General features: G+C 34.2%; 3 protein-coding genes and 1 long non-coding RNA gene across 4 annotated transcripts; 3 read left to right on the plus strand and 1 right to left on the minus strand.

Annotated features, from left to right (window-relative positions):
* The first annotated feature begins 1026 nt into the window (after positions 1-1026).
* Positions 1027-4234, plus strand: LOC122278318 (pentatricopeptide repeat-containing protein At5g46460, mitochondrial). Its single transcript, XM_043088507.1, has one exon. The coding sequence runs from the start codon at positions 1098-1100 to the stop codon at positions 3213-3215; it is 2118 nt and encodes a 705-aa protein (XP_042944441.1). The 5' UTR covers positions 1027-1097; the 3' UTR covers positions 3216-4234.
* Positions 4235-5032: 798 nt separating this feature from the next.
* LOC122278749 (E3 ubiquitin-protein ligase AIRP2-like) lies at positions 5033-8581 on the minus strand. The gene is made up of 5 exons (XM_043088940.1): positions 8092-8581; positions 6351-6513; positions 6179-6245; positions 5561-5798; positions 5033-5446 (listed from the first exon to the last, which is right to left on the minus strand). Exons 1-5 carry the CDS (start codon positions 8181-8183, stop codon positions 5236-5238), a joined length of 771 nt encoding a protein of 256 aa, XP_042944874.1. The 5' UTR covers positions 8184-8581; the 3' UTR covers positions 5033-5235.
* A 7420-nt stretch (positions 8582-16001) lies between these two features.
* On the plus strand, positions 16002-16950 carry LOC122278812. Its single transcript, XR_006229350.1, has 2 exons — positions 16002-16126; positions 16560-16950. It is a non-coding gene; the product is annotated as an uncharacterized LOC122278812 (long non-coding RNA).
* A 497-nt stretch (positions 16951-17447) lies between these two features.
* On the plus strand, positions 17448-20352 carry LOC122279738 (disease resistance protein RGA2-like). Its single transcript, XM_043090538.1, has 3 exons — positions 17448-17846; positions 19577-20095; positions 20212-20352. Exons 1-3 carry the CDS (start codon positions 17601-17603, stop codon positions 20239-20241), a joined length of 795 nt encoding a protein of 264 aa, XP_042946472.1. The 5' UTR covers positions 17448-17600; the 3' UTR covers positions 20242-20352.
* The last annotated feature ends 513 nt before the right edge of the window (positions 20353-20865 follow it).

A 20865-nucleotide genomic window follows, 5' to 3' on the forward strand; every position in this document is an offset into this window, starting at 1 on the left:
TTTTCAGATTTTTTTTCAACTCTAAAGCCGGGACAAAAAGTGGTGTCTTTTTACTAATTGTTGCGTATAGAATTACTGAAATTTTAATGCCACGACTAGTTGATAGATCATTTCAAACCACTTTATGCGGTCCTCTCTTAGCTAAGCTAAGAATATGGGCTCGAACCTATGTTCATTGTTTTTTTTTATCTTTTTTGTTTTACCCCATCTCCCTCCGAACAACATAATTATTCTAATGGAGCTTTTGTACTCCACCTGCTTCACTTAACACCTTTTGTTGGAGAACTCTCGGCTTCCTCGCTGCAAATGGGAATAACACATGTCAGTTCTCGATTGGCTAACACGTGATATCAGACTATGAATACGCCGTGTTAATCAATCAGTGATTGATGGGTATCATTATAATGAAAAAAATTTAATTATAAGTATAGTTGTATATTAATTTAATATAATTAATTAAAAAATAAATTTTATTAATAATATTATTAATTTAAATTTTAAATATAAATAAATCAGTATTTATCTATAGATTAATACGTAATTTTATTTATATATAATAAAACTCTATCACTAATTATATATCCTAACATTGTGTTTGAATGAATGAAATTCAACTTATCTAAATTATTGATAAGATTTATTATTTTTAAACTTTTTATAAACAAAACTTATATTCATATCAATCTATTTCATACATTTTAATTTAAAAAGTTAAATTCATTTCAACTCCGACTTGCATAGCTTTTAATCCGACTTTGACTTTGATTCCAACTATCATATCAGAGTCAAATTTAGACTTTTTTCTTAACCTATTTAAAATTTAAATTTGATAATTTTGGAGTCTCATTTATTGGTTTAGGCTTTTTTTTTTTTCACTATTTCTTATGTTTTAAATTAAAAACTTAAACTCATCAATTTTAAAAAAATTAAATTTATATTAATAAAACTTATAAAATATTATTATTTATAACTGGCCAGAGTTTAATTAATTACTTAAATTTTTTACTTTGCGTTTCGAGTCTGGACTTTGGAGATAACACTTCCCGCCGCTTTATTACAATGATCTGCCGGATCTGACCGTTACACAAGCGAAGACGATGCTAATATTTCGCACCACTTTTCGTAATTTTATAATTCCGCTCGCTTCCTTTTCGTCCTCTCTTTCACGCTCTAATTTCTCCGGATGCTTCCTGGGCATGGTCGATTACGCCAAATCAAGCACTCCCTCTCACAAATCATTGCTGTCTGGTCACCTAAAGAACCACAGATTAGACGCAGCTCGAGCGCTCCTCGATAACATCCCCGTTCTCGATGCGACTCTATGCACCATGATGATCAACGGTTATGCCAGAAATGATAGACTCCGCGATGCCTTGGAGCTGTTTTACGAAATCCCGGATACAGACGTTGTTTGTTGGAATTCGATTGTTAAAGGGTGTTTGGATTGTGGGGACTTGAGTATGGCCGTGAAGCTTTTTGGTGAAATGCCTGAAAGGAATGTTGTTTCTTGGACCACGATGGTGAATGGGTTCTTTCAGTTCGGGAGAGTTGAGATGGCTGAGCGCTTTTTTTGGGAGATGCCGGTGAGGGATGTGGCAGCGTGGAATTCAATGCTTTATGGGTATTGTGGTAGTGGTAGAGTTGACGATGCTATGAGATTGTTTGACAAGATGCCTTTTCGTAATGTGATATCATGGACTTCGATGATTAGTGGGCTTGATCAGAATGGGAAGGGCATTGAAGCTTTGTGTCTTTTTAGGCAGATGGTAGATTCTGGTGTTGAGCCCACTGTGACCACGTTGGTTTGTGTGTTAACAGCTTGTGCAAATATACCAGCTCTCCATCTAGGTGTTCAGATTCATGGACAGAATATTAAGTTAGGGTACTGCTTTGATGAATTTATATCTGCTTCACTTATAACATTTTATGCAAATTGCAAGCAAACAGAGAATGCTGGTAAGGCTTTCGATGAGGTAATGCATAAAAATGTAGTTGTATGGACAGCTCTTGTAACCGGATATGGTTCAAATGGTAAGTATCAGGATGCATTGACAGTTTTTGGGGACATGATAAAGATGGGTGTCCTTCCTAATCAATCTTCTTTCACCAGTGCTTTGAATTCATGTTGTGGATTAGAGGCTCTTGATAGGGGCAAAGAGGTCCATGCAGTAGCTATTAAGCTAGGTTTAGAGACTGAAGTCTTCGTGGGTAATTCTAACATTGTCATGTATACTAAATGTGGAAATATAATTGATGGCTTAGCTGTATTCAAAAGAATTCGTAACAAGAATATTGTCTCATGGAACTCAATTATTGTTGGTTGTGCACAGCATGGGTGTGGCTTCTGGGCTCTGACTCTCTTTAGCCAAATGATACGTATGGGGGTGGACCCGGATGAAATCACATTCACAGGTTTGCTTTCTGCATGTAGCCATTCCAGGATGTTACAGAAAGGGAGATGTGTTTTCAAATATTTCAGTGAAGGTAAACATATTGAGATGAAGCTTGAACACTATGCATGTATGGTTGATGTCCTAGGTCGATGTGGTGAGTTGGAAGAAGCAGAGGAGTTAATAAGACGCATGCCTATGAAGGCAAATTCCATGGTATGGCTAGCTTTGCTTAGTGCTTGTAGGATGCATTCTAACTTGAATGCGGCTGAAAGAGCTGCAAAATGCCTTTTTGATTTAGAACCAAATTGTAGTGCTGCATATGTGTTATTATCTAATTTATATGCATCTGCAAATAGATGGGGTGATGTCTCCAGGATACGGGGGAAGATGAAACATAGTGGGATCATAAAAGAACCAGGATCCAGTTGGGTTATTCTTAGGGGACTGAGGCATAAATTTCTTTCTGGAGAAACGTCCCACCCACTCAGCCAAAAAATATATGAAAAGCTTGACTGGTTGGGAGGAAAGATGAAGGAATTTGGTTATGTTCCCGATCAACAGTTTGCTTTGCATGATGTTGAGGTTGAACAAAAGGAAGAGATGCTGTCTTACCATAGCGAAAGGCTAGCCATTGGATTTGGGTTGATTAGTACTGTAGAGGGGAGTACAATAATAGTAATGAAGAATCTTCGCGTGTGTGGTGACTGCCATTCTGCCATTAAGCTCATAGCTAAGATTGTTGGGCGGGAGATCGTTGTAAGAGATTCCAGCCGTTTTCATCACTTCAGGGATGGTCTTTGCTCTTGTGGGGATTATTGGTAGTTCTGGTCATTTATTTATAGGATGCACTTCTGTGGAATTGTGTTGAGGGGCTTTATAATACTTGAAATGATTTGAAGTAGAGCATGTTCATGCATATCATATCATGCCCATTGAATCAGCAATACTGTTTAAAGATTGGTGAGATTAAGAGTCTCCTTGGCTATCTTAAATGTGGTTTGGAAACACACCAGTTTGGCTAGTTTAAGTTGCCTCAGGTGTAGATAATTTTAAGGAGTTCCTCAAATGTAGATACTGAGGCATTAAGTGATAGCTGGTCTGAACTTGGGCAGAGAAGTAATCTGGTCTCGAAGAAACATTCTTTATACCCAGTGGTACGTTTAGCAGGAAAACTCTCTTCCTCGATATTCCTTTACATCAATTAAAGGAGCATGTGACTGCTGGTGATGGTTTTGGCATAAGAAATGGGAGTTCTCATAAGGAGCTCTGCAAGCAAAACTGCTTCTGCTGATGTTATACGCCAACGGTCAGTAGCAAAACCGTTTTCTGTGAGCTTCCATGCCTCAAAATTCACTAGATTCAATTAGTGGTACGAAAGGAGTATTGAATGCTTAAGAAAGACAATTAAACGAGGTGGAATTATTTAAGGAAAATGATTGGCACACTGGGGCTCATTCACTGGTTCTGCATGGGATATGCAAAAATCTTAGTGTGCATACACTGTTCAAGTGAAGGAACACTACCCCAACCATAGGTTGCAGGATGTGGACTGCTGGATATAGAATTTAAAGAATGCAGCAGAACAGGAGCACCAGAAAAAAATGGAACCTGACAGCGATGTGAAATCAGTGGGTGAAGAGGTCATCAGAGAACGGAAGGCAGTTTAAAGCTAAAATGTTATCTATAGGCTACCTCTCTAGGCAAGACAATAGGAGCATTCTTGCTACTAAAATGTTGTGTTAGCGATGACAAGTAATTGCTACTTTACGTTATAGTCATGAAGAAACTGGTGGGACTTGTTGATCTAGCTAATGAGAAAGATAGAAATTGTGTTCTGTGAATTTTACACTCATATGCTTTATGCTTTGGCTTGCATTAACTGTTGCTAACCTTTGGAAGAGGTAATTAGGTAACAAGTTGGCTGGTTTCATATGGTAGACTCATTTGGTTATGCAGTTCAGATGAGATGAGATGAGATGTTTTATTAAAAAGTTGAATAAAATATTGTTATAATATTATTTTTGTTTTAAGATTTAAAAAGGTTGAATTGTTTATTATATCTTGTGTGAGAGTTTGAGAAAGTTGTAATGATTATATGAGATGAGATGAGATGGTTTGGTTTTGTGTATCCAATCTAGCCCTCTGGGGAAACCATTATAATTATAGTTGTGGCACATGCTTCATTTTAGATTAAAATTGACTTGCTTTCTTTTAGATACTTCAGCCTGAGGGACAATTTAAATAAGAAATTAAATATGCTTCCAAAAATCAAAGAAAAAGGTCCTTTCTACAGAAAATAAGAAATTAAATAAGAAACGATGATGATTATTGATGAGGGATGCTAGATTTCTGTCATGTTTCAGTATAATGCAACGAGTCCTTAATTTGCTCTTCTTTTTTTCTTGTTTTTTTTTTTTTCAGTGAACCGTAGCAACTCTAGAGTAATGCAGCTTTTGCAACATGATCAGGACATTTGGTTGCATTTATCATGCCCAGGGAAAAATATATCTTGGACTCCTAATTAAGTAGTAGCTAAATTATCACTTTTGCTATACTGAACAGTAAATAGCAAGGTTCCCATCGTCATTGAGCTTATCAGAGATGCATTGGCATAACCATCACCTTCGAACTAAACATCATTTAAAGGAAGAGATATGCTATATATTTATTCTTCATCGTTTCATCATCCCTTACTTAACACGAAATAACATCGAATGATAAAAATAAAATGTCTGTTATTTTCCACATTTATCAATGATTTGTATTTCTCAGAGCGCAAACATTGCTTTAGCCATGCATGCGACCTTCTCCCTCTCTCTGTACATCATTCTTGTCTGTTAAATTAAAATAAAAACTCGTAATACATTAAAAACAGAGCATCTGGGATATCCATAGGCAGGCTGTTTATGAAGAGATAGAACCGTAGTATATCCTCCTTCAATACGGTGTGAGTGTCTACTACATCATTACTGCATGTCAGAACCCATAAGTCTCCCGAATTCACTCTCTTTAAAGCTCCTCGGCAAAATGGGCAAGATTCTGACCTTGTGTTCCTTTGACATACAAAAGCAAACGAAGACTGTAACTTAAGAATCACAGCTACTCACCATCATTACAAATTGACAGAATAATGGCAAGCAAAGGAGGAAAATGAGATGGGGGAATACCAGTCATGGTAGCAATTGATGCACATGGCATGACAGCAATTTGGCAAAACTATTTTGGTGCATGGCTCCAAACAGATCCCACACTCATCTTCTCGCTCCAAATCTACATCTGAGAGCTTCTTCCACCTATCCTCTGATTTCTTTCTGACTGCCATCCCCAAGCCATGAAATTCACCTCCAGGAGTTTTCAAGTCTAATGAGTCATTGTGCAGACGTTGGAGAGATGGTAATATAACAGCTGCAGTAACGAGTATAATCAGTAAGTGAAGAATCAGCACAACACATGAATATTATATCATTTTACTCAAATATTTCTATTTTTTAAAATTTTAAAAGAGTACTGCTACAACCACAAAAAGTTACACAAAAGTAATCCCACAAACTGACGTGGCTTCATGTAATCCGTTAGATCTACTTTATATTAAAAATAACTTTACAATTTGACAAACCACATCATGTTATATCAATTTGTAGGATTACTTTTTTGTAATTCATTTGTAGGTAGAGTATTTCCCTTTTGAAAAACCCTTTCGGTGAAGCAAATTATAATCATAGTAAGCTAGTTATACTCATGGTCTAATTATATCCTTTCGATGAATTTTAACATTGTTTACATACAATAGAATTCTCCAATTGTAGCTTTCCTTCCAAATGAAGAGAGATCTGGCTTCCCATCTGTGCACACCTAAATAAGAAAGCAATTAACAAACATACCAAACTTCAAAAAAATGGGAACCATCTCATATTCAGACTTGCATTGTATCTCATAAGTACACAAGTAGAAACTAACCTTATATACAACTATGTGACAAAGGTTTAAATAACTTGAAAGTATACATTTATATGAGCAATCAATCCATTGAAGCAGAAACAGAAAAATGGGCGCCAAGTGATCGTAAGCCAATTTCAGATGAAAACAATCGCCACCCTTGCGTCTTGGGACTGAAGCAGCCCTGCATACATTTTAATTCAGACTGATAAAAAATATCCTCTTATTTATTTATATATATATATATATATATCTTGGTCCACCAATTGGATGACCCTGCTAGTCCTCCCTAGCTCAGAGCCTCAGTTGTAATAAACTAAGATAACTTTATCCTGATGAAGGCAAACCATGCATCTATAAATTTATGGTATAAACTTAAATTTGACGTGGGTGTGGTCTAACAGACAATCATAACTGACATTTCATATTTCATGCAAACCCCGGATTGTTTTACTTAGACTTCAAATTTTTATTCATTGTTGGGCATGAGGAGTCTCATTTGTTTTCACAACCATTCTCATCTCATTTTATTTCATCTAATCATTACAACTTTTCCAAATTCCCACACCAAATAAAATAAACAATTCAACTTTTTCTAATCCTAAAACAAACATAATATTAAAAAAAATATATTCTAATAATATTTTATTCAATTTTCAACTTTTATCTCAACTCATCTAATCTGCGAAAACAAACGAGGCTAAGACTCAAGTTTTCAATTCATATTCCTTCCATACTAGGGTCAATTAGTAGATGAATCCAAACAAAAAATTTGTTCCAACTTTCAGCAGTACAGTCTTAATTTCTTAAGGACCACAATGAAGTATTCAAAGAAATAATACAATCCTCCAAACCACCAAGACTCAAGATGGTTCTCTTTGAAAGATTACAACCAGTAATAGAAATGATCATGATCAAATTCAATAAAAAAGGTTGGAGTATAAACAACTGGTTGAAATCACTCAGAACCCAGTGCCTCACATTCTCACAAAAGAGAATCTTCACTGTAATGCTTTTGGTGAGGCTAGAATAGTGAGAGTCACCATCTTGGGCTGAAGCCACTTAGGGCATGAACTAAAGCTACCAAGTCTCTAAATACTTACTCATAGAATCCAAACTCCTAATAGGGCACGGAATGTCAAATTGTTTGTCTTTAATGCTTGCAAGGTATATCCAATTATTCGAGTGTTGAAATCCATTCCTTTATGGATACTCGAGTAGGATTCTCATCCAAATATGAATTTGAGTCAGCATTCAACAAATCTACACCCTTAAAGTCTTTCAACTTTGTCATCACAACTTCAAATTGATTTAAACTTCATCAAGCTTGACAACATCTCCCTAAAATGTCTACTCCAAAACATAGCAAGATAAGAGAGAATTTTTAAGTACCACACACCACTCAATTCAAGCCACCTAAACCAATAATAAAATCACAGCCAATCCAATAGTTTCACGTTAAATAATCAGTCCGAGTTGTAGTCTTTCTAAAAGGCATTTCCAATTACTGCCATTAAAAGTAAAACCGACTTGGTTAATTCTTAAACATGCAAACTAAGACTGAAATACAAAAAGGAGGCAAACAAAAAAATTCCCATCAAGAACCACAATCAATTCGGTTGAAAGGCACATTGCTACCAGAAGCCCATTACTAAATTTTGCAGAAACACAATTACATTCGCACGTCAAAAAACCACAATTTCATCATTAAACTTAAACAGCTGATTAAAATAAAACATCGAGAGAGAGATATAGAGCTCACAGCACATTAGCGCGCTGAATATCAGCCTCGAGAACCTTGAGGAACTCCTGATAAGAAGATCCAGAAGCAGGCTGCTGAAAACAATCCCACATTCCTCTTACTCTTTTTCTCACTTGGGATTACCAATGCGTCACTGTTTCGAAATATATCAAACCGACGCATACTCGGGCGCACAGAGATAAAGAAACCCATATAGTGGAGGAGGGCTATATATTACCTAAAGAGGCAGTATGGGAAGATTATTGAGTGGTTGAACAATGACTCCATGAAAGGTCATTGCAGTCTAGAAGGCGTAGATCGAAGAATGGGGAGGGAGAGAGTTGGATTTGTTTGAAATTGTCGCCTTGACTTGACTACTTTCATTAATGCTTATAGTTGGGGCGTGGAAGTTGGAATAACGAGAAGGAGGGAGCATCTCCCAAAGTCAAAACCATTATTATGCGTTTGGTTTGGTTTGGTCAGAGGATGAATTAATGGGACCAATATTCGGCCGTGCATTCCAATCTACGACTCCTCCCCTCCCTTATAATACGTCATCTACTTCCCTTATTCATTTGACAAAATAAACTTTAAAGTTTAAAGTTAAGATAAAAGTGAAACAAAAATTAAAAATAAAATAAAATAACTCTTGTATATACCTTAGACCAATATAATTTTTTTTTTTTATAATACTTTATTTGCTAGTAATTTTAGACATTGTCAAGGATGTTTTGTTACTATTAGATGATATGGAAGACATGATATCATAACTAGAAATATCTATGAATGTGATATTAAGGAGATGGGATTCATGATTATTTTTCCTATCATCAACTTCGTATCAGTTTGTCATTGATAGCCTGACTTTGGTTTTGACTATAACAAAATCATTTAATCCGATTTGACCTCAACAAATTTAAAATCGAACCGAATCAAATTGATTTTACAGCATTATCCAAGAGGTTTCACAATTTTAAATATACAAGATTTTACTATCATTACGTGGAGACCAAGGACACCAAACACTACCTTATAACCAATTTACAATTTCTTTGTTGAGGAAAAAACTCAGTATAATTTGTTATTATCTAATTTGAACTTTGAGTAACAAGATGAAGATGAATAGGCTTAGTGAATTAGGGCTTTTTTTACTCAATTCAAATGTCTAATGTGAGATTCAATGGTTCAATTTTCTAATTAGCCCAATCCAACATAGCCTGACTTTGAAAGCCCATTTGGAGTAAAGACCCTCCTAGCCCTTCCAAATTTGCTTTAGAGTTCAAAGTGATAGAAAAATAAGTGTCACCATATTTTAACGATTCAATCACAGGTGGGGTGAACATGGCGTTGACTTTGGAAAATATTCTGAGAATCATGCTATTGTGGGTAATTTATCTACCTATTCTTGTCAAAATTCTTAGAATTATGGTCCGAAAAAGGACATGTACTTGGGGCCGGGCATGCCTGATATCAGATGTTTTGGAATCAATATCTACCTTATCTACCGAGAGAGCCCATGGGTAAACCTTGGTTTGCAGTGCTAACATGCATGTCATGTTTGGGGTGCACCTTGCAAGTTTTAACTAACAATTTGTTCTTAAAATCCAGTCATTTAGGACAATAGATATAAATCTCTTAAAATTCTTGAGTGATCCTTAGGACTAGAATAAGAGAGATTCACACACACACACATGTATAAAAGATGAGTCTGATAAATGTTCAGGAATATTGAGCATTTAAGATTGCCCGAGAACTTTATTAAGCTATAAATGACCTTGGGTCCAATCAAGAATTTTAGAAAAATATAAATTTTTAGGTACAATGGCCAATTTACTTGAAAGGGTCTATTCTTTTTTTTTTTTTTTTTAATTTTTTTATTTTCTCGCATTGTTTTATGTAAAATTAAAAGAAGAGAGATTACTTGAGAGGACCTTTTATGTTGTTTCAACAAGTTCAAGATTGTCTTTCTCTGTTTGCAGAAGCTAAAGATGAGAAAGGAAAAGAAACCAGGGAGGTAGTATTCCAAGGGAATTAGGGATATGGAGGAAAGGGACTAGCTTTGTTAAGGTGATTGGGATGCTAGCCTAAGTTCTAAGATGAAAAGAATGGGAGTGGGGATTGTGGTGAGGGATGAGAATAGGGAGTTGTTGTTACACTTTGTAATTTTGTTGCAGGTATTTGTACTCCAGCTGCAGCTGAGGCACAAGTGCTATGGAGGACTCTTCAACTATGTGCTGATGTAAATTGGACAAATGTTACATTTGAAGGTGATGCACTGGAAATTATACTGGCTGTTAATAGCGAAAGTTGCTGCTGGGAATGGCATGGACAAATAATGGAAGATATACAACTGATTTTACTCAATAGAAGGCATTGGTCAATACAATATATAAATAGAAAGAATAACAGAGTAGCTCATACCTTAGCTAAAATGGGATTATATGTAAAAAATGAGGTAATCTGGATGGAAGGGGGGCCTGCAGGCATTAATTCCTTTGTTTTACAGGATAAACATTGTAATGATCCAGTTATGAGATAATACAAATAGTTTTTTCTTAAAAAGAAAAAAAGAAGAGAGATTAAAGTTTTAAACCTCTAACCTAAGTTTGAATATAGTGGTATGCAATTTGTTTTAAATAGAACACTGCTACACCCACCGAGAGTGTAGTACGATAAAAGTCACCAATAAGGCCATTTGAGTGTTCTTTTTTTACTTCTTTTTTTCATGCATTTTTTTAATCTTCTTAAACAATAAAAAAAAATTCTCAACATCATTAAAAAATGCTTACTTAAACATTAAAAAAAAAATTCTCAACATCATTAAAAAATGTTTACTTAATCATTAAGTTAAAAAAAAAAAAACAGACAATGGAGGCCCATTATCAGACCCAAAGCATTTTCCTTGAAAATAAGTTAAAAGGAGATCTAGATAAACCCATTAATAGTTTGGTATGCAGGATCAGACACCAATTCCAGAATTGCTCTTTTAAGATGGATCTATCATAATCTAATGACTCTAATCTTCAACTCTACCAACACAATAGTAGAAAGTGCAGCATGTATATATGTATATGTCTAATCTCTTTTAACTTTTTTTACTACCAACTAAATATTTGTAATCATGTTAATACAAATGTCTCATGAGCTTGATTCATATGCCAATGTGAGTTTTTCAGGGTATCAAACATTTTCTGTCATTTGTGGTGAATAAAAAAACCAAAATAGGTAAAGTTTCCAGTTCCAACTTGATTAATGTAATGCGATCATAATTCATTTTAATCCATGATTTGGAAGGAAAAAAAAAAAAATACATTAAGATGTTATTTGAATAATAAGTTGAGATTAGATAGAAGTTGAATAAAATATTATTTTTTAATATTATTATTATTTTGAGATTTAAAAAAGTTGAATTATTTATTATATTTTATGTAAAAATATACAAATATTGTAATGATGGAATATGATGAGAGAGCATTGTCGTAAAATAAATGCATTGCTCTAAATGCATATGTATACATATATGCTTAAAATTCATAATATGAGATGACAAAGAATGAGAATTGTTACATACAGTCACTTTTACGTATTCTTTATATATTTCATTAATATGATTAGTTAAAGTAGTTATTTTATATTTTAAAAAAATAATACAATTAATTATATTAATTAAGTGTATAAAAAATACTAAAAGATAACTGGACATAAAGTTTTTATTTTAAAAAATAACAATAAACATGGCATGATTTAGGGGCCGAGGAATGTTAGTCTCCAATCAAGCAAAACAAGGGACATTAATATACACCCATAGACCAAATTGACGCCCAAAAAATTCAAAACTAAAGATTGATAAATGAGAGATGACAGCTAACAAAGAGAGCACCAACAAACACCCACTAACCAAACTTTACAAAAGGAAAAGTAATAAAATCAAAAGCAAAAGTTGAGTGCATGATTGAATGACAGATAGGTGAGCGTTACAAAATCAAATAAGCCGAAAGCCTCCTTCCCCACTTTTGTGTCAAGTATCGCATTCACATTCGGTGCATGATATTTCTTATAATTTAGAATTTATTATAAAGATTTGATTAAAATATTTCTTACATCTAAATTTTAATTTTTAAAAAAATGTTTAAAAAATAACAGTAATTCTTCCTAGTTAAGAAATTATTATTTATTCCTCAAATTATTTTTTATCAATATTTTATTTTAATACATAAAATAAATTATTCTTTCAATTATCTATACTTTCTATCATACTCATATTTGTTATAATTTTAAATAATAATTTTAAAAATAATTTAAATAATTACGAAAATATAAAAAAATAATTTAAATTTTTGTTTAAAATATGTATTAGAGTAATAGTTCAAAACATAACAAAAAAAAAATATTAAACAATTAAGTTTGTAAATAAAAGTGAGTAAAAAGTAATAAAAAATAATAAAAAAAATATTATTTTGATAAAATAAAAAAAGTATAGAGAGTAAGATGTAAAAGATTTTTTAAAGATGAGTAAAATTTAAGCAAAGCTTTTAAAGAATATTATTTTTAACTAAATTATAAAAAATTTTATGAAAAATCTAATATGAATACTCTCAGTTCATGTCTTGGGCTATACCAAAAATTATAAATTAGAAAAAAAAAATAATAAAATATTAAAAATATATTATACACGTAAAAGATATTATTTAATTAAACGTAAAAGATATTATTTAATTGAATTCTAAGTTATAAAATTAAACATAAATTATGTTATTAATTAATTTAAATAAAAATTCAGATTTATATTTTTTTAATTATTATTTTTATTTAAAATTAATAATTATATAATAAAATAATTAAAAAATTTTGATTTTAAATATATAAAATTTGTAAAAATAAAATGATGAAGCAGTAACGGCAGTAACAAATGATTAAAAGGGCCAAATAGGTGTAGGCCTGTAGCCAGCTAGAGCGCTACCAGATGGATTGCAGGATTGTTTGCTTCCCTGTTGGTGGAGTAATGCTAGTAGCGCACTAGCTACATGCGTACACCAAGAAATGCTTGAAATCGCGCATAACTATTTCTTCCGATAATCTTTTAATGATTTAAGAATTATTTTTAAATCATTTTTTCAAAGAAATCAATGGCCGAATAAAAAAGTAATATTTAATCACAATAGCAGCTCCTTCATTATAGTGAGTTGACGTATGCTCAGCCGAGACTTTACAATATAGACTAAAGTGGATTAAAAAAATAGCTGACCGATGAAGGCATATGTGATGGTTATGGTGACATGGTATGCTCAGAAACGAACAACCTATTGCAATGAAATTGCAGGATGGAGCCAACTGAATGCTCTCGAGGAACTAAGGTTAATGTATTTAACCTAATTTTAAAAGGTAATGTGTGAACTACAGCTTTCTAGCTTCTCATTATCATGGATCACGTTGAATACCAAATAAATTTTCTCACATATGATATGTGACAATGGCCAAAACAGCTGACATGGTGGTTATTTATATGTATCATCACGTTGAATCCCGAAGTAGTTTAATATTGTTGTCCATGACTACATGTGCATGTCATCAAATGAGACGCTCAGCATATGCTGCTTACCTTTCGGCATTTTCTGACATTGCTTTTGTTGTATTGATGTTAACTGTTGTATCGATGCTAGCATTTCTTGAGAGTGCTTTTTCTTGTATCAATGTTAGGTTCAGGGATTATAATTGGGAAGGATAAAATAAATTGGGTCTAGTCCACTAGAAGTCTATCACCAAGAAGAAATAAAACAAGTGGACTCGAACACATAAAAGAAAAAGAGCATCATAAGGAATGTTTGAATGGAGACTTGATTTCTTGTTGAAAATGCCATTTCATAGAGTCGGCTTAATTGTGGTTCGACCTTGGCTCTATTCTAGCTCAACTGTGGTACGACTGTGGCTCGACACTTCACTCAAACAAATTCCAAACATATTGTTCACTCGACATTTGCTCGACAGCCACTTGAGAAAATCTTAAGCAAATTGTTTACTTGACATTTAGTTTGAATGAACACTTAACAGATTGTTCGCTCGACATGCCGCTTGAGCGAATGTTTGTAATTAAGATTTTTCGTGTCATACAATATAAATGCATGTTATTTTTCATTATATTGAGACAATAAGTGGCTTGAATATAAAAAAAAAAAAAAAAAAAGGAAGAGATCTTATTGAATAAGATTTTGTAATCTCATTGAGTGTATCGAAGCTTTTAGCGTTGAGAGAGAAAATGGTCGTGCTATGTTCCCACGTAATACCGGGAAAATTAATCACTTTAATGTACTTTTGGAATTTATGCTTTGGAGGTAGAATAGGGAATCAAGCCATTGGTCCGTATAGCATAGCTATCTACATATCATATTAACAATTTCTTCGTATAAATATTTGGTTTGAAATTCTTTGGATAAACGGAGTTGTGCTCTATTTTCCTTTTGTTTTGTTTTCGAGTACATGCTCATATGAAGTAAATGGTATCCGATGAATGGTAGTTTATTGTTGTTGGATACATTTTTCGGTTAGCTGGCCATGTGAAAAAACTCCTATGTGATGAATGGCCCACAAGATATCATTTAAAAATGGTTGAACCGTTAGACGGCCGAGATCAAACTTGAAGTGAATCTTACGACCAATAAAAAGTTCAAGTGAAAAGCCCAAGGAATATATAATTTGAAATTAAGCCAAAACAAAGGAGTAGTGTTAGGAAGGGAATAAGTTCTGCTTGGCACTTATATTTTTTAAATGAGAATTTTAAATTTTAAAATTAAATATTAAAATATAATATTATTATTGTATTAAAATTTGAAAAAATTAAGAAAAAATTAAATTATTTATTATATTGTATATATAAATTTAAAAAAATTATAATTATAAAATAATAATTTTATATTTAAAATAAGAATTTCACGTGATCAGGCAGCACTAACTGTGAACTACAGTCTGCCCTGCCCTGCCAAAAGCCCTCCACCTATCATGCTCGAACCCAATAAAGTGATTACTCTAGTGTCTACATATTTGCACAGGGACCATTGAAGGTAATTAGTTGTAAAAGCTGCAAGAGTGATAGTCATGTCTGTACCATCCACCGATGCCTAAACAATAGGACATACAGCCTGTATTTGACCTACCCAGCAATAGTGCACCTCAATTATCCAAACGTACCGGGTCATGTCTGCCCTGGAAATCATTTGCGGATATGAATATGAATATTGCAACCACCGACACCTCCCAACGCAGCGAACACGATAAAGACAAAAAGTATAGAAAATCAAAAACTGACTGGATGGTGCTACAGGCACCGTTAGGTAAAAAAAAAAAAAATTTTGTTTTTTTATTTTTTTTTCAAATTATTTTTTAATAATTTTAAATATTTTAAAAAAATATAAAAAATTTATAATAATATTAAAAAAAAAATTTTAATCATTAAAGAAAAGAGAAAAATTAAAAAAAAAAAATTAGGCCAACGATGGTCTCAGTAGAAACTATCAACGATGACCTCAGTGTTTTCCAACCTAAAAATATATCACAAGAACCAAAGTAATTGACTTTTACGTACAACCATTTTTTCCCTCGACAAGGCATGGACCATCGAGGTTAAACTGGACGTTCTCCTCCAAATATTACGGCGGAAATTATATCTATAGTTGTGATAGTACCAGCGTAAATAATATTAAAAAAATATATATAAAATTTCTATAAAATAAATAAATTTTTTAATAATAGATTTTATTTTATATTTTATTTAAATAATTGCATATTATTTTCATGATAAACGCTTCAGACCGATTTATCTTATAAGTATGAACAACGGAGACCAATGGAGTGCTGCCACGTAAGGGATACCTCTTTGAAACCAGTGCGCCGCGCTACAGGGGAACCAAGTCAAGACCCCCCAAGCCACCCCTCTCTCTCTCTCTCTCTCTCTCTCTCTCTCTCTCTCTCTCTCTCTCTCTCGATCGAACCGAAAACCTTTCTCTCCTTCCCTCTCCTTCATGAATCCTGGCGTGACCAGCAAAATCTAAATTGGAAAATCACCGTAAGTTTTTTAACCTTTTGTTTTATGGGTGTTTTGATCTTCCAAGCATTTTTTTTCCTTTTTGTTGTTTTGGGGTGGGGGGGCGGGGGTTGAAGTTTGAAGCCTTTGTCGTGATTTATGGGCATCTTCTCAGGAACCAAACGGCGAAAATTATGATGAAGTTTTTATCTATATGTGTGATTCTGTGATTGGATTTATATTGGTAAAACGTGAATTTCTTTCTTGGGAGTTTTTTCTTCTCTCTATTATCTATATCTTTGGTTTGAAAATGACTTATGGAAAATAGTAAAAAAAAGAATAAAAATAAGTTTAGTTACGCAGATAGATGGTTTATTGCAAATTGTGAAGAAAATGTTTACGCTTTACTGATGTCTATGTTTATGGATTGGGTAATATCTTTTTATTAAAGAAATCTTATGCTTCACTTTGGAAGTTTCGGTTTCATGGAGTTGCTTGGGAGGGAGATAGCGAGGAGAGAGACTGCATGCAGAGAATCGAACAGAAGAAGCACCTCTCTGTGCAGAGAATCAAATGCAAGAGAAGGATCTGTTTTGCTTGGATGAACTTCGAAGGAAAGACAGAGAGCAACATCAGGGGTGTTTTTTGTGTTGCGTGAGAGAGAGAGAGAGAGAGAGAGAGAGAGAGAGAGAGAGGGGGGAATCTCGACAAAGTGGATCCAGTGTAGCGTAGGAGGGATGTTTGCATATGTAGCCCTTACGTGGCTTTCATCTATTAGTTTCCGATAAAAAGGCCTTATAGGATAATCCGATGAGAAGTTATTCTCTATTTTCATACTTTATCGTTATAAAAAATAATCATTTTCACGAATTGCCTAATATCGAGAAATTATTGGCAAACTTGGCCCGCCAACATTAGACTTTAATAGAGAAAAAGTATACGGACTATGTTTATAGTTGAGTTGTAAATAGTAATATTTTATTAATTTTATTAAAATAAATTTAAATTTTTTAAATTAAAATAAGTCTAATTTTTTAGCTTAAAATATATCAAATAGGTTGAAATAAATTTATATTTTTTTATAAAAAGTTCAAAATATTGTAGATACTATCAATAATTAATTTAAAATAAATTAAACATAATTCAACAACCAAATAGATCAATCTAAAATGAATAAGGATTAGGCAGATAAATTCATCCAAGCTTTTTCGCTACAGTAAACTTAGTTGATTCAATATATTTGGAGGACCCGTACGTGTGGCCCAGTTGCAATTAAACTGTAGCATAGTTGTCAATTTTTTTTTTTTTTATCATTTTCCGCTTAAAATAATTCCTACCTACTCTGCCTTACCGGGAGTCAACTATATATATACAATGTTCCCTGCGAGTTTCTCTTTAGGTTGAGGCCAGAAATACGGTCTCAGTTTATCCACTTCCTTCCTGAAGAAGAACGTCATGGCTGATCTTGCCTCTGGCCTCGCTGCTAGTCTCTTGCAGAAATTAGGCTCTCTAGTTTATGAAGAGCTCTTCTTGGCATGGGGCGTCCAGAGCGACCTGCAAAAGCTTGAGAGCACGATTTCCGACATTAACATCAACGAGCTCTTGGATGCTGAATACAAAGCAAGCAAGCAACCCCATGCAGAGGAACTGGCTTGGGAAGCTCAAAGTTATCTTATCTGATGCAGAGGATGTGATAGATGAAATTCAGTATAAAGCTTCAAGGAAGCAAGCGATTAGAGCATACGGAACCACTAGTTCAAAGGTACGACATTTCTTTTCTTCCTCCATGGCACTTTCATCCCGTTTAAAACTGGCTCACAAAATCAAGGATATTAGAGAGAGGTTAGATAAGATTAATGCCGGTAAGGATCAATTTAATCTCACTGAACGGCGTGAAGAGGTACATGTCATGCCCCTGCGGAGAGAAATGACCCATTCCGATGTTGAATCATCAATCATCGGTAGGCATTGGGACAAAGAAAAATCATAGAGCCTCTTATGAATGCCAACAGAAATGTTAATGTAATTTCCATAGTTGGATTAGGAGGTTTGGGGAAGACCACACTTGCCAAGTCAGTTTACATTAATGATGAAACTGTAATTAATTGTTTTCAATTGAAAATGTGGGTTTGCGTCTCTACAGATTTTAGAGTTACAAAATTGATGGAAAAAATTCTTAAATCTGCTGGCCGTAAAGTTGATAAGAAATCAAGTACTGAAGATACATTGCAGACTAGTTTGAGAGAGCTTTTAAAGGATAAAAGGTTTTTATTGATCTTGGATGATGTTTGGAATGAAAATAGAAATAAATGGGTTGAATTGATAGATTTGCTTAATGGAGGGTCTCATGGAAGTGTCGTTGTTGTAACGACACGTAGTCACAAGGTTTCTTCCATTTTAGATCCTATTTACGCACATTCTTTAAATGGTCTATCAAAAGAAGAATGTTTGTCTTTGTTTGTGAAATGTGCATTCAAGGAAGGTGAAGACAAACGACATCCAAACTTGTTACCAATTGCAAATGAAATAGTGGAAAAGTGTAAAGGGGTTCCATTGGCCGTGAAGAGTTTAGGTGGTCTACTTTATTCAAAAGTTGATGAAAGTGAGTCGAATTCAATTAGAGATAACGAGATCTGGGAATTTGAAGAAAATGAGGGAAGCATCTTACCTGCATTGCGATTGAGTTATAATCAAATGCCAATTCATTTGAAGCGATGCTTTGCCTATTGCGTTAATTTCCCAAAGGATCATGAATTCAGTAATCTATTTTTAATTGAACAATGGGTGGCACATGGAATGATCCTCTGAATGCCTGCTAACAAAAAACAAGATTGGAAAGATGTTGGAAACTTGTATATTAAGGAGTTAACGTCCATATGTTTCTTTCAAGATTTTGAAATATATTCGCATGATGGGTATTTCTTCATAATGCACGATCTTGTTCATGATCTTGTGCTCTCTATTGCACAAGGAGAGTGGTTGGAAGTGGACTCTGAGAACAAATAAATTGCTCCGACAGTTCGTCATTTGTCAATTTCATACAATGGCGCCCTACAAGATTCAAAGTTTCCAAATAAGTTAACTAGTGTGCGGACCATCATTTACCGGACCGAACCCCATGTATCCTCAGTTGAAGCATGCATATCAAGATTCAAGTCTTTGCGGGTGCTTGATTTAAATGATTCAAAATTAGAGAATTTGCCAAGTTCCATAGGTACTTAAAAGCATTTGAGATATCTCGACTTATCTAATAATGAATCAATCAAGAAGCTTCCTAATTCAATTTGCAAGTTATACAATTTGCAAACCTTGATAGCTGATGATTGTAATCTTGAACGATTGCCCAAGGATATACGGAACTTGATCAACCTTAGGTTTCTTGCAATAACAACAAAAGATACATGCTTGCTCAAGAATGGAGTATGTTGCTTTAATTCACTTCGGATTTTAATGGTTGTTGATTGTCCAAGACTCGAATGCTTGTTTCTGCAGATGAACAGGTGCCTCACCAACCTTCGTATGTTGGTTTTTGTGGAATGTAAAAATTTGACCTCTTTGCTACTTATTATCAAACACCTAACTGCATTAAAGTCATTGTATATTATTAACTGTGAAAAGATGGATTTGATGGGAGGAGGAGGAGGAGATGTACAATATCTCAATTTGAGACTCCAGATCTTGTATATAGTTCAGCTGCCAAAGTTGGAGGTTTTACCCGGATGGCTCTTAGGATCTGCAAACACTTTAAGGAGTCTACATATCGAGAAGTGTGGAAATCTCAAGGCCTTGCCGGAGTGGTTGCCGACTCTAAAATTACTTCAGACATTGGTGATCATTCATTGCAAAGAGCTATCATCTTTACAAGAGGGAATTTATCATATGAAAACATTAAGATATTTGAAGATTGAAAAATGTCATAAACTCGTTACTCGTTTAGAAGACTGGTCCAATATACCAGGGCTCAAAGTACTTATTTCTAAAAATGCTAAAGATGATGAAGAAGAAGAACAGGTAAGTTGCTTTTGTCTTCTTATTTGGTATGAAAGGAATTAAAATGGAATGATTTGATTAGTGAATGATCTAATAAATTAATCATATTTTATATATTTATATTTGTGCATTTGCAGCTTTTGCCTAATTCCACGAGCGAGGAGTAGTCCAAGCCAATGCCAGACTGAATGTGTGACGCCCCCAAATCCCCACGCCCGAACACGGGGAAATCGAGACGTCCGGATGGTGACAACCCGGGTCACCATCCCATCGACGGATGCCAAGTGTGTACAAAGGCAACAAATGTGCACAAGAAACACGCAGCGGATAACGAAAGTCATAACTAAGTACCAGAATTTTTCTTAACATAATATAAGCTGTTTAAAACATACTTAAATAAAATATTACAAAACACAAATACAGTTTTAAAACCATAAAGAAAAGCATAACATCAGCAACCCGGCAGAGCCGCATCCTCGGGCTCAGCCTCCTCCTTCTCATCCTCCAAACCTGCACCAAAAGCTACGGAACCAAAATGGTTCCGCAGGTAAGTAAAACCCAAACACTACCAGATAAAAACACATAGAACTCAAACAATATGCATGAAACATGCCCAATGCACAAAGCCCATAAAACATAATTTTCCACGCACGCCAAAAATCCCATTTGGCCCAAAAACATATCCTTTCCGAAAAACACGCCAAAAGTCACATTTGGCCCAATATCTCGCCAAAAGTCCATTTGGCCCAATACCACGCCAAAAGTCCCATTTGGCCTCTCAAACCATTATC

This window comes from Carya illinoinensis, chromosome 10 (genome assembly GCF_018687715.1).
Source record: "Carya illinoinensis cultivar Pawnee chromosome 10, C.illinoinensisPawnee_v1, whole genome shotgun sequence".
Taxonomy (NCBI): Eukaryota; Viridiplantae; Streptophyta; class Magnoliopsida; order Fagales; family Juglandaceae; genus Carya; species Carya illinoinensis.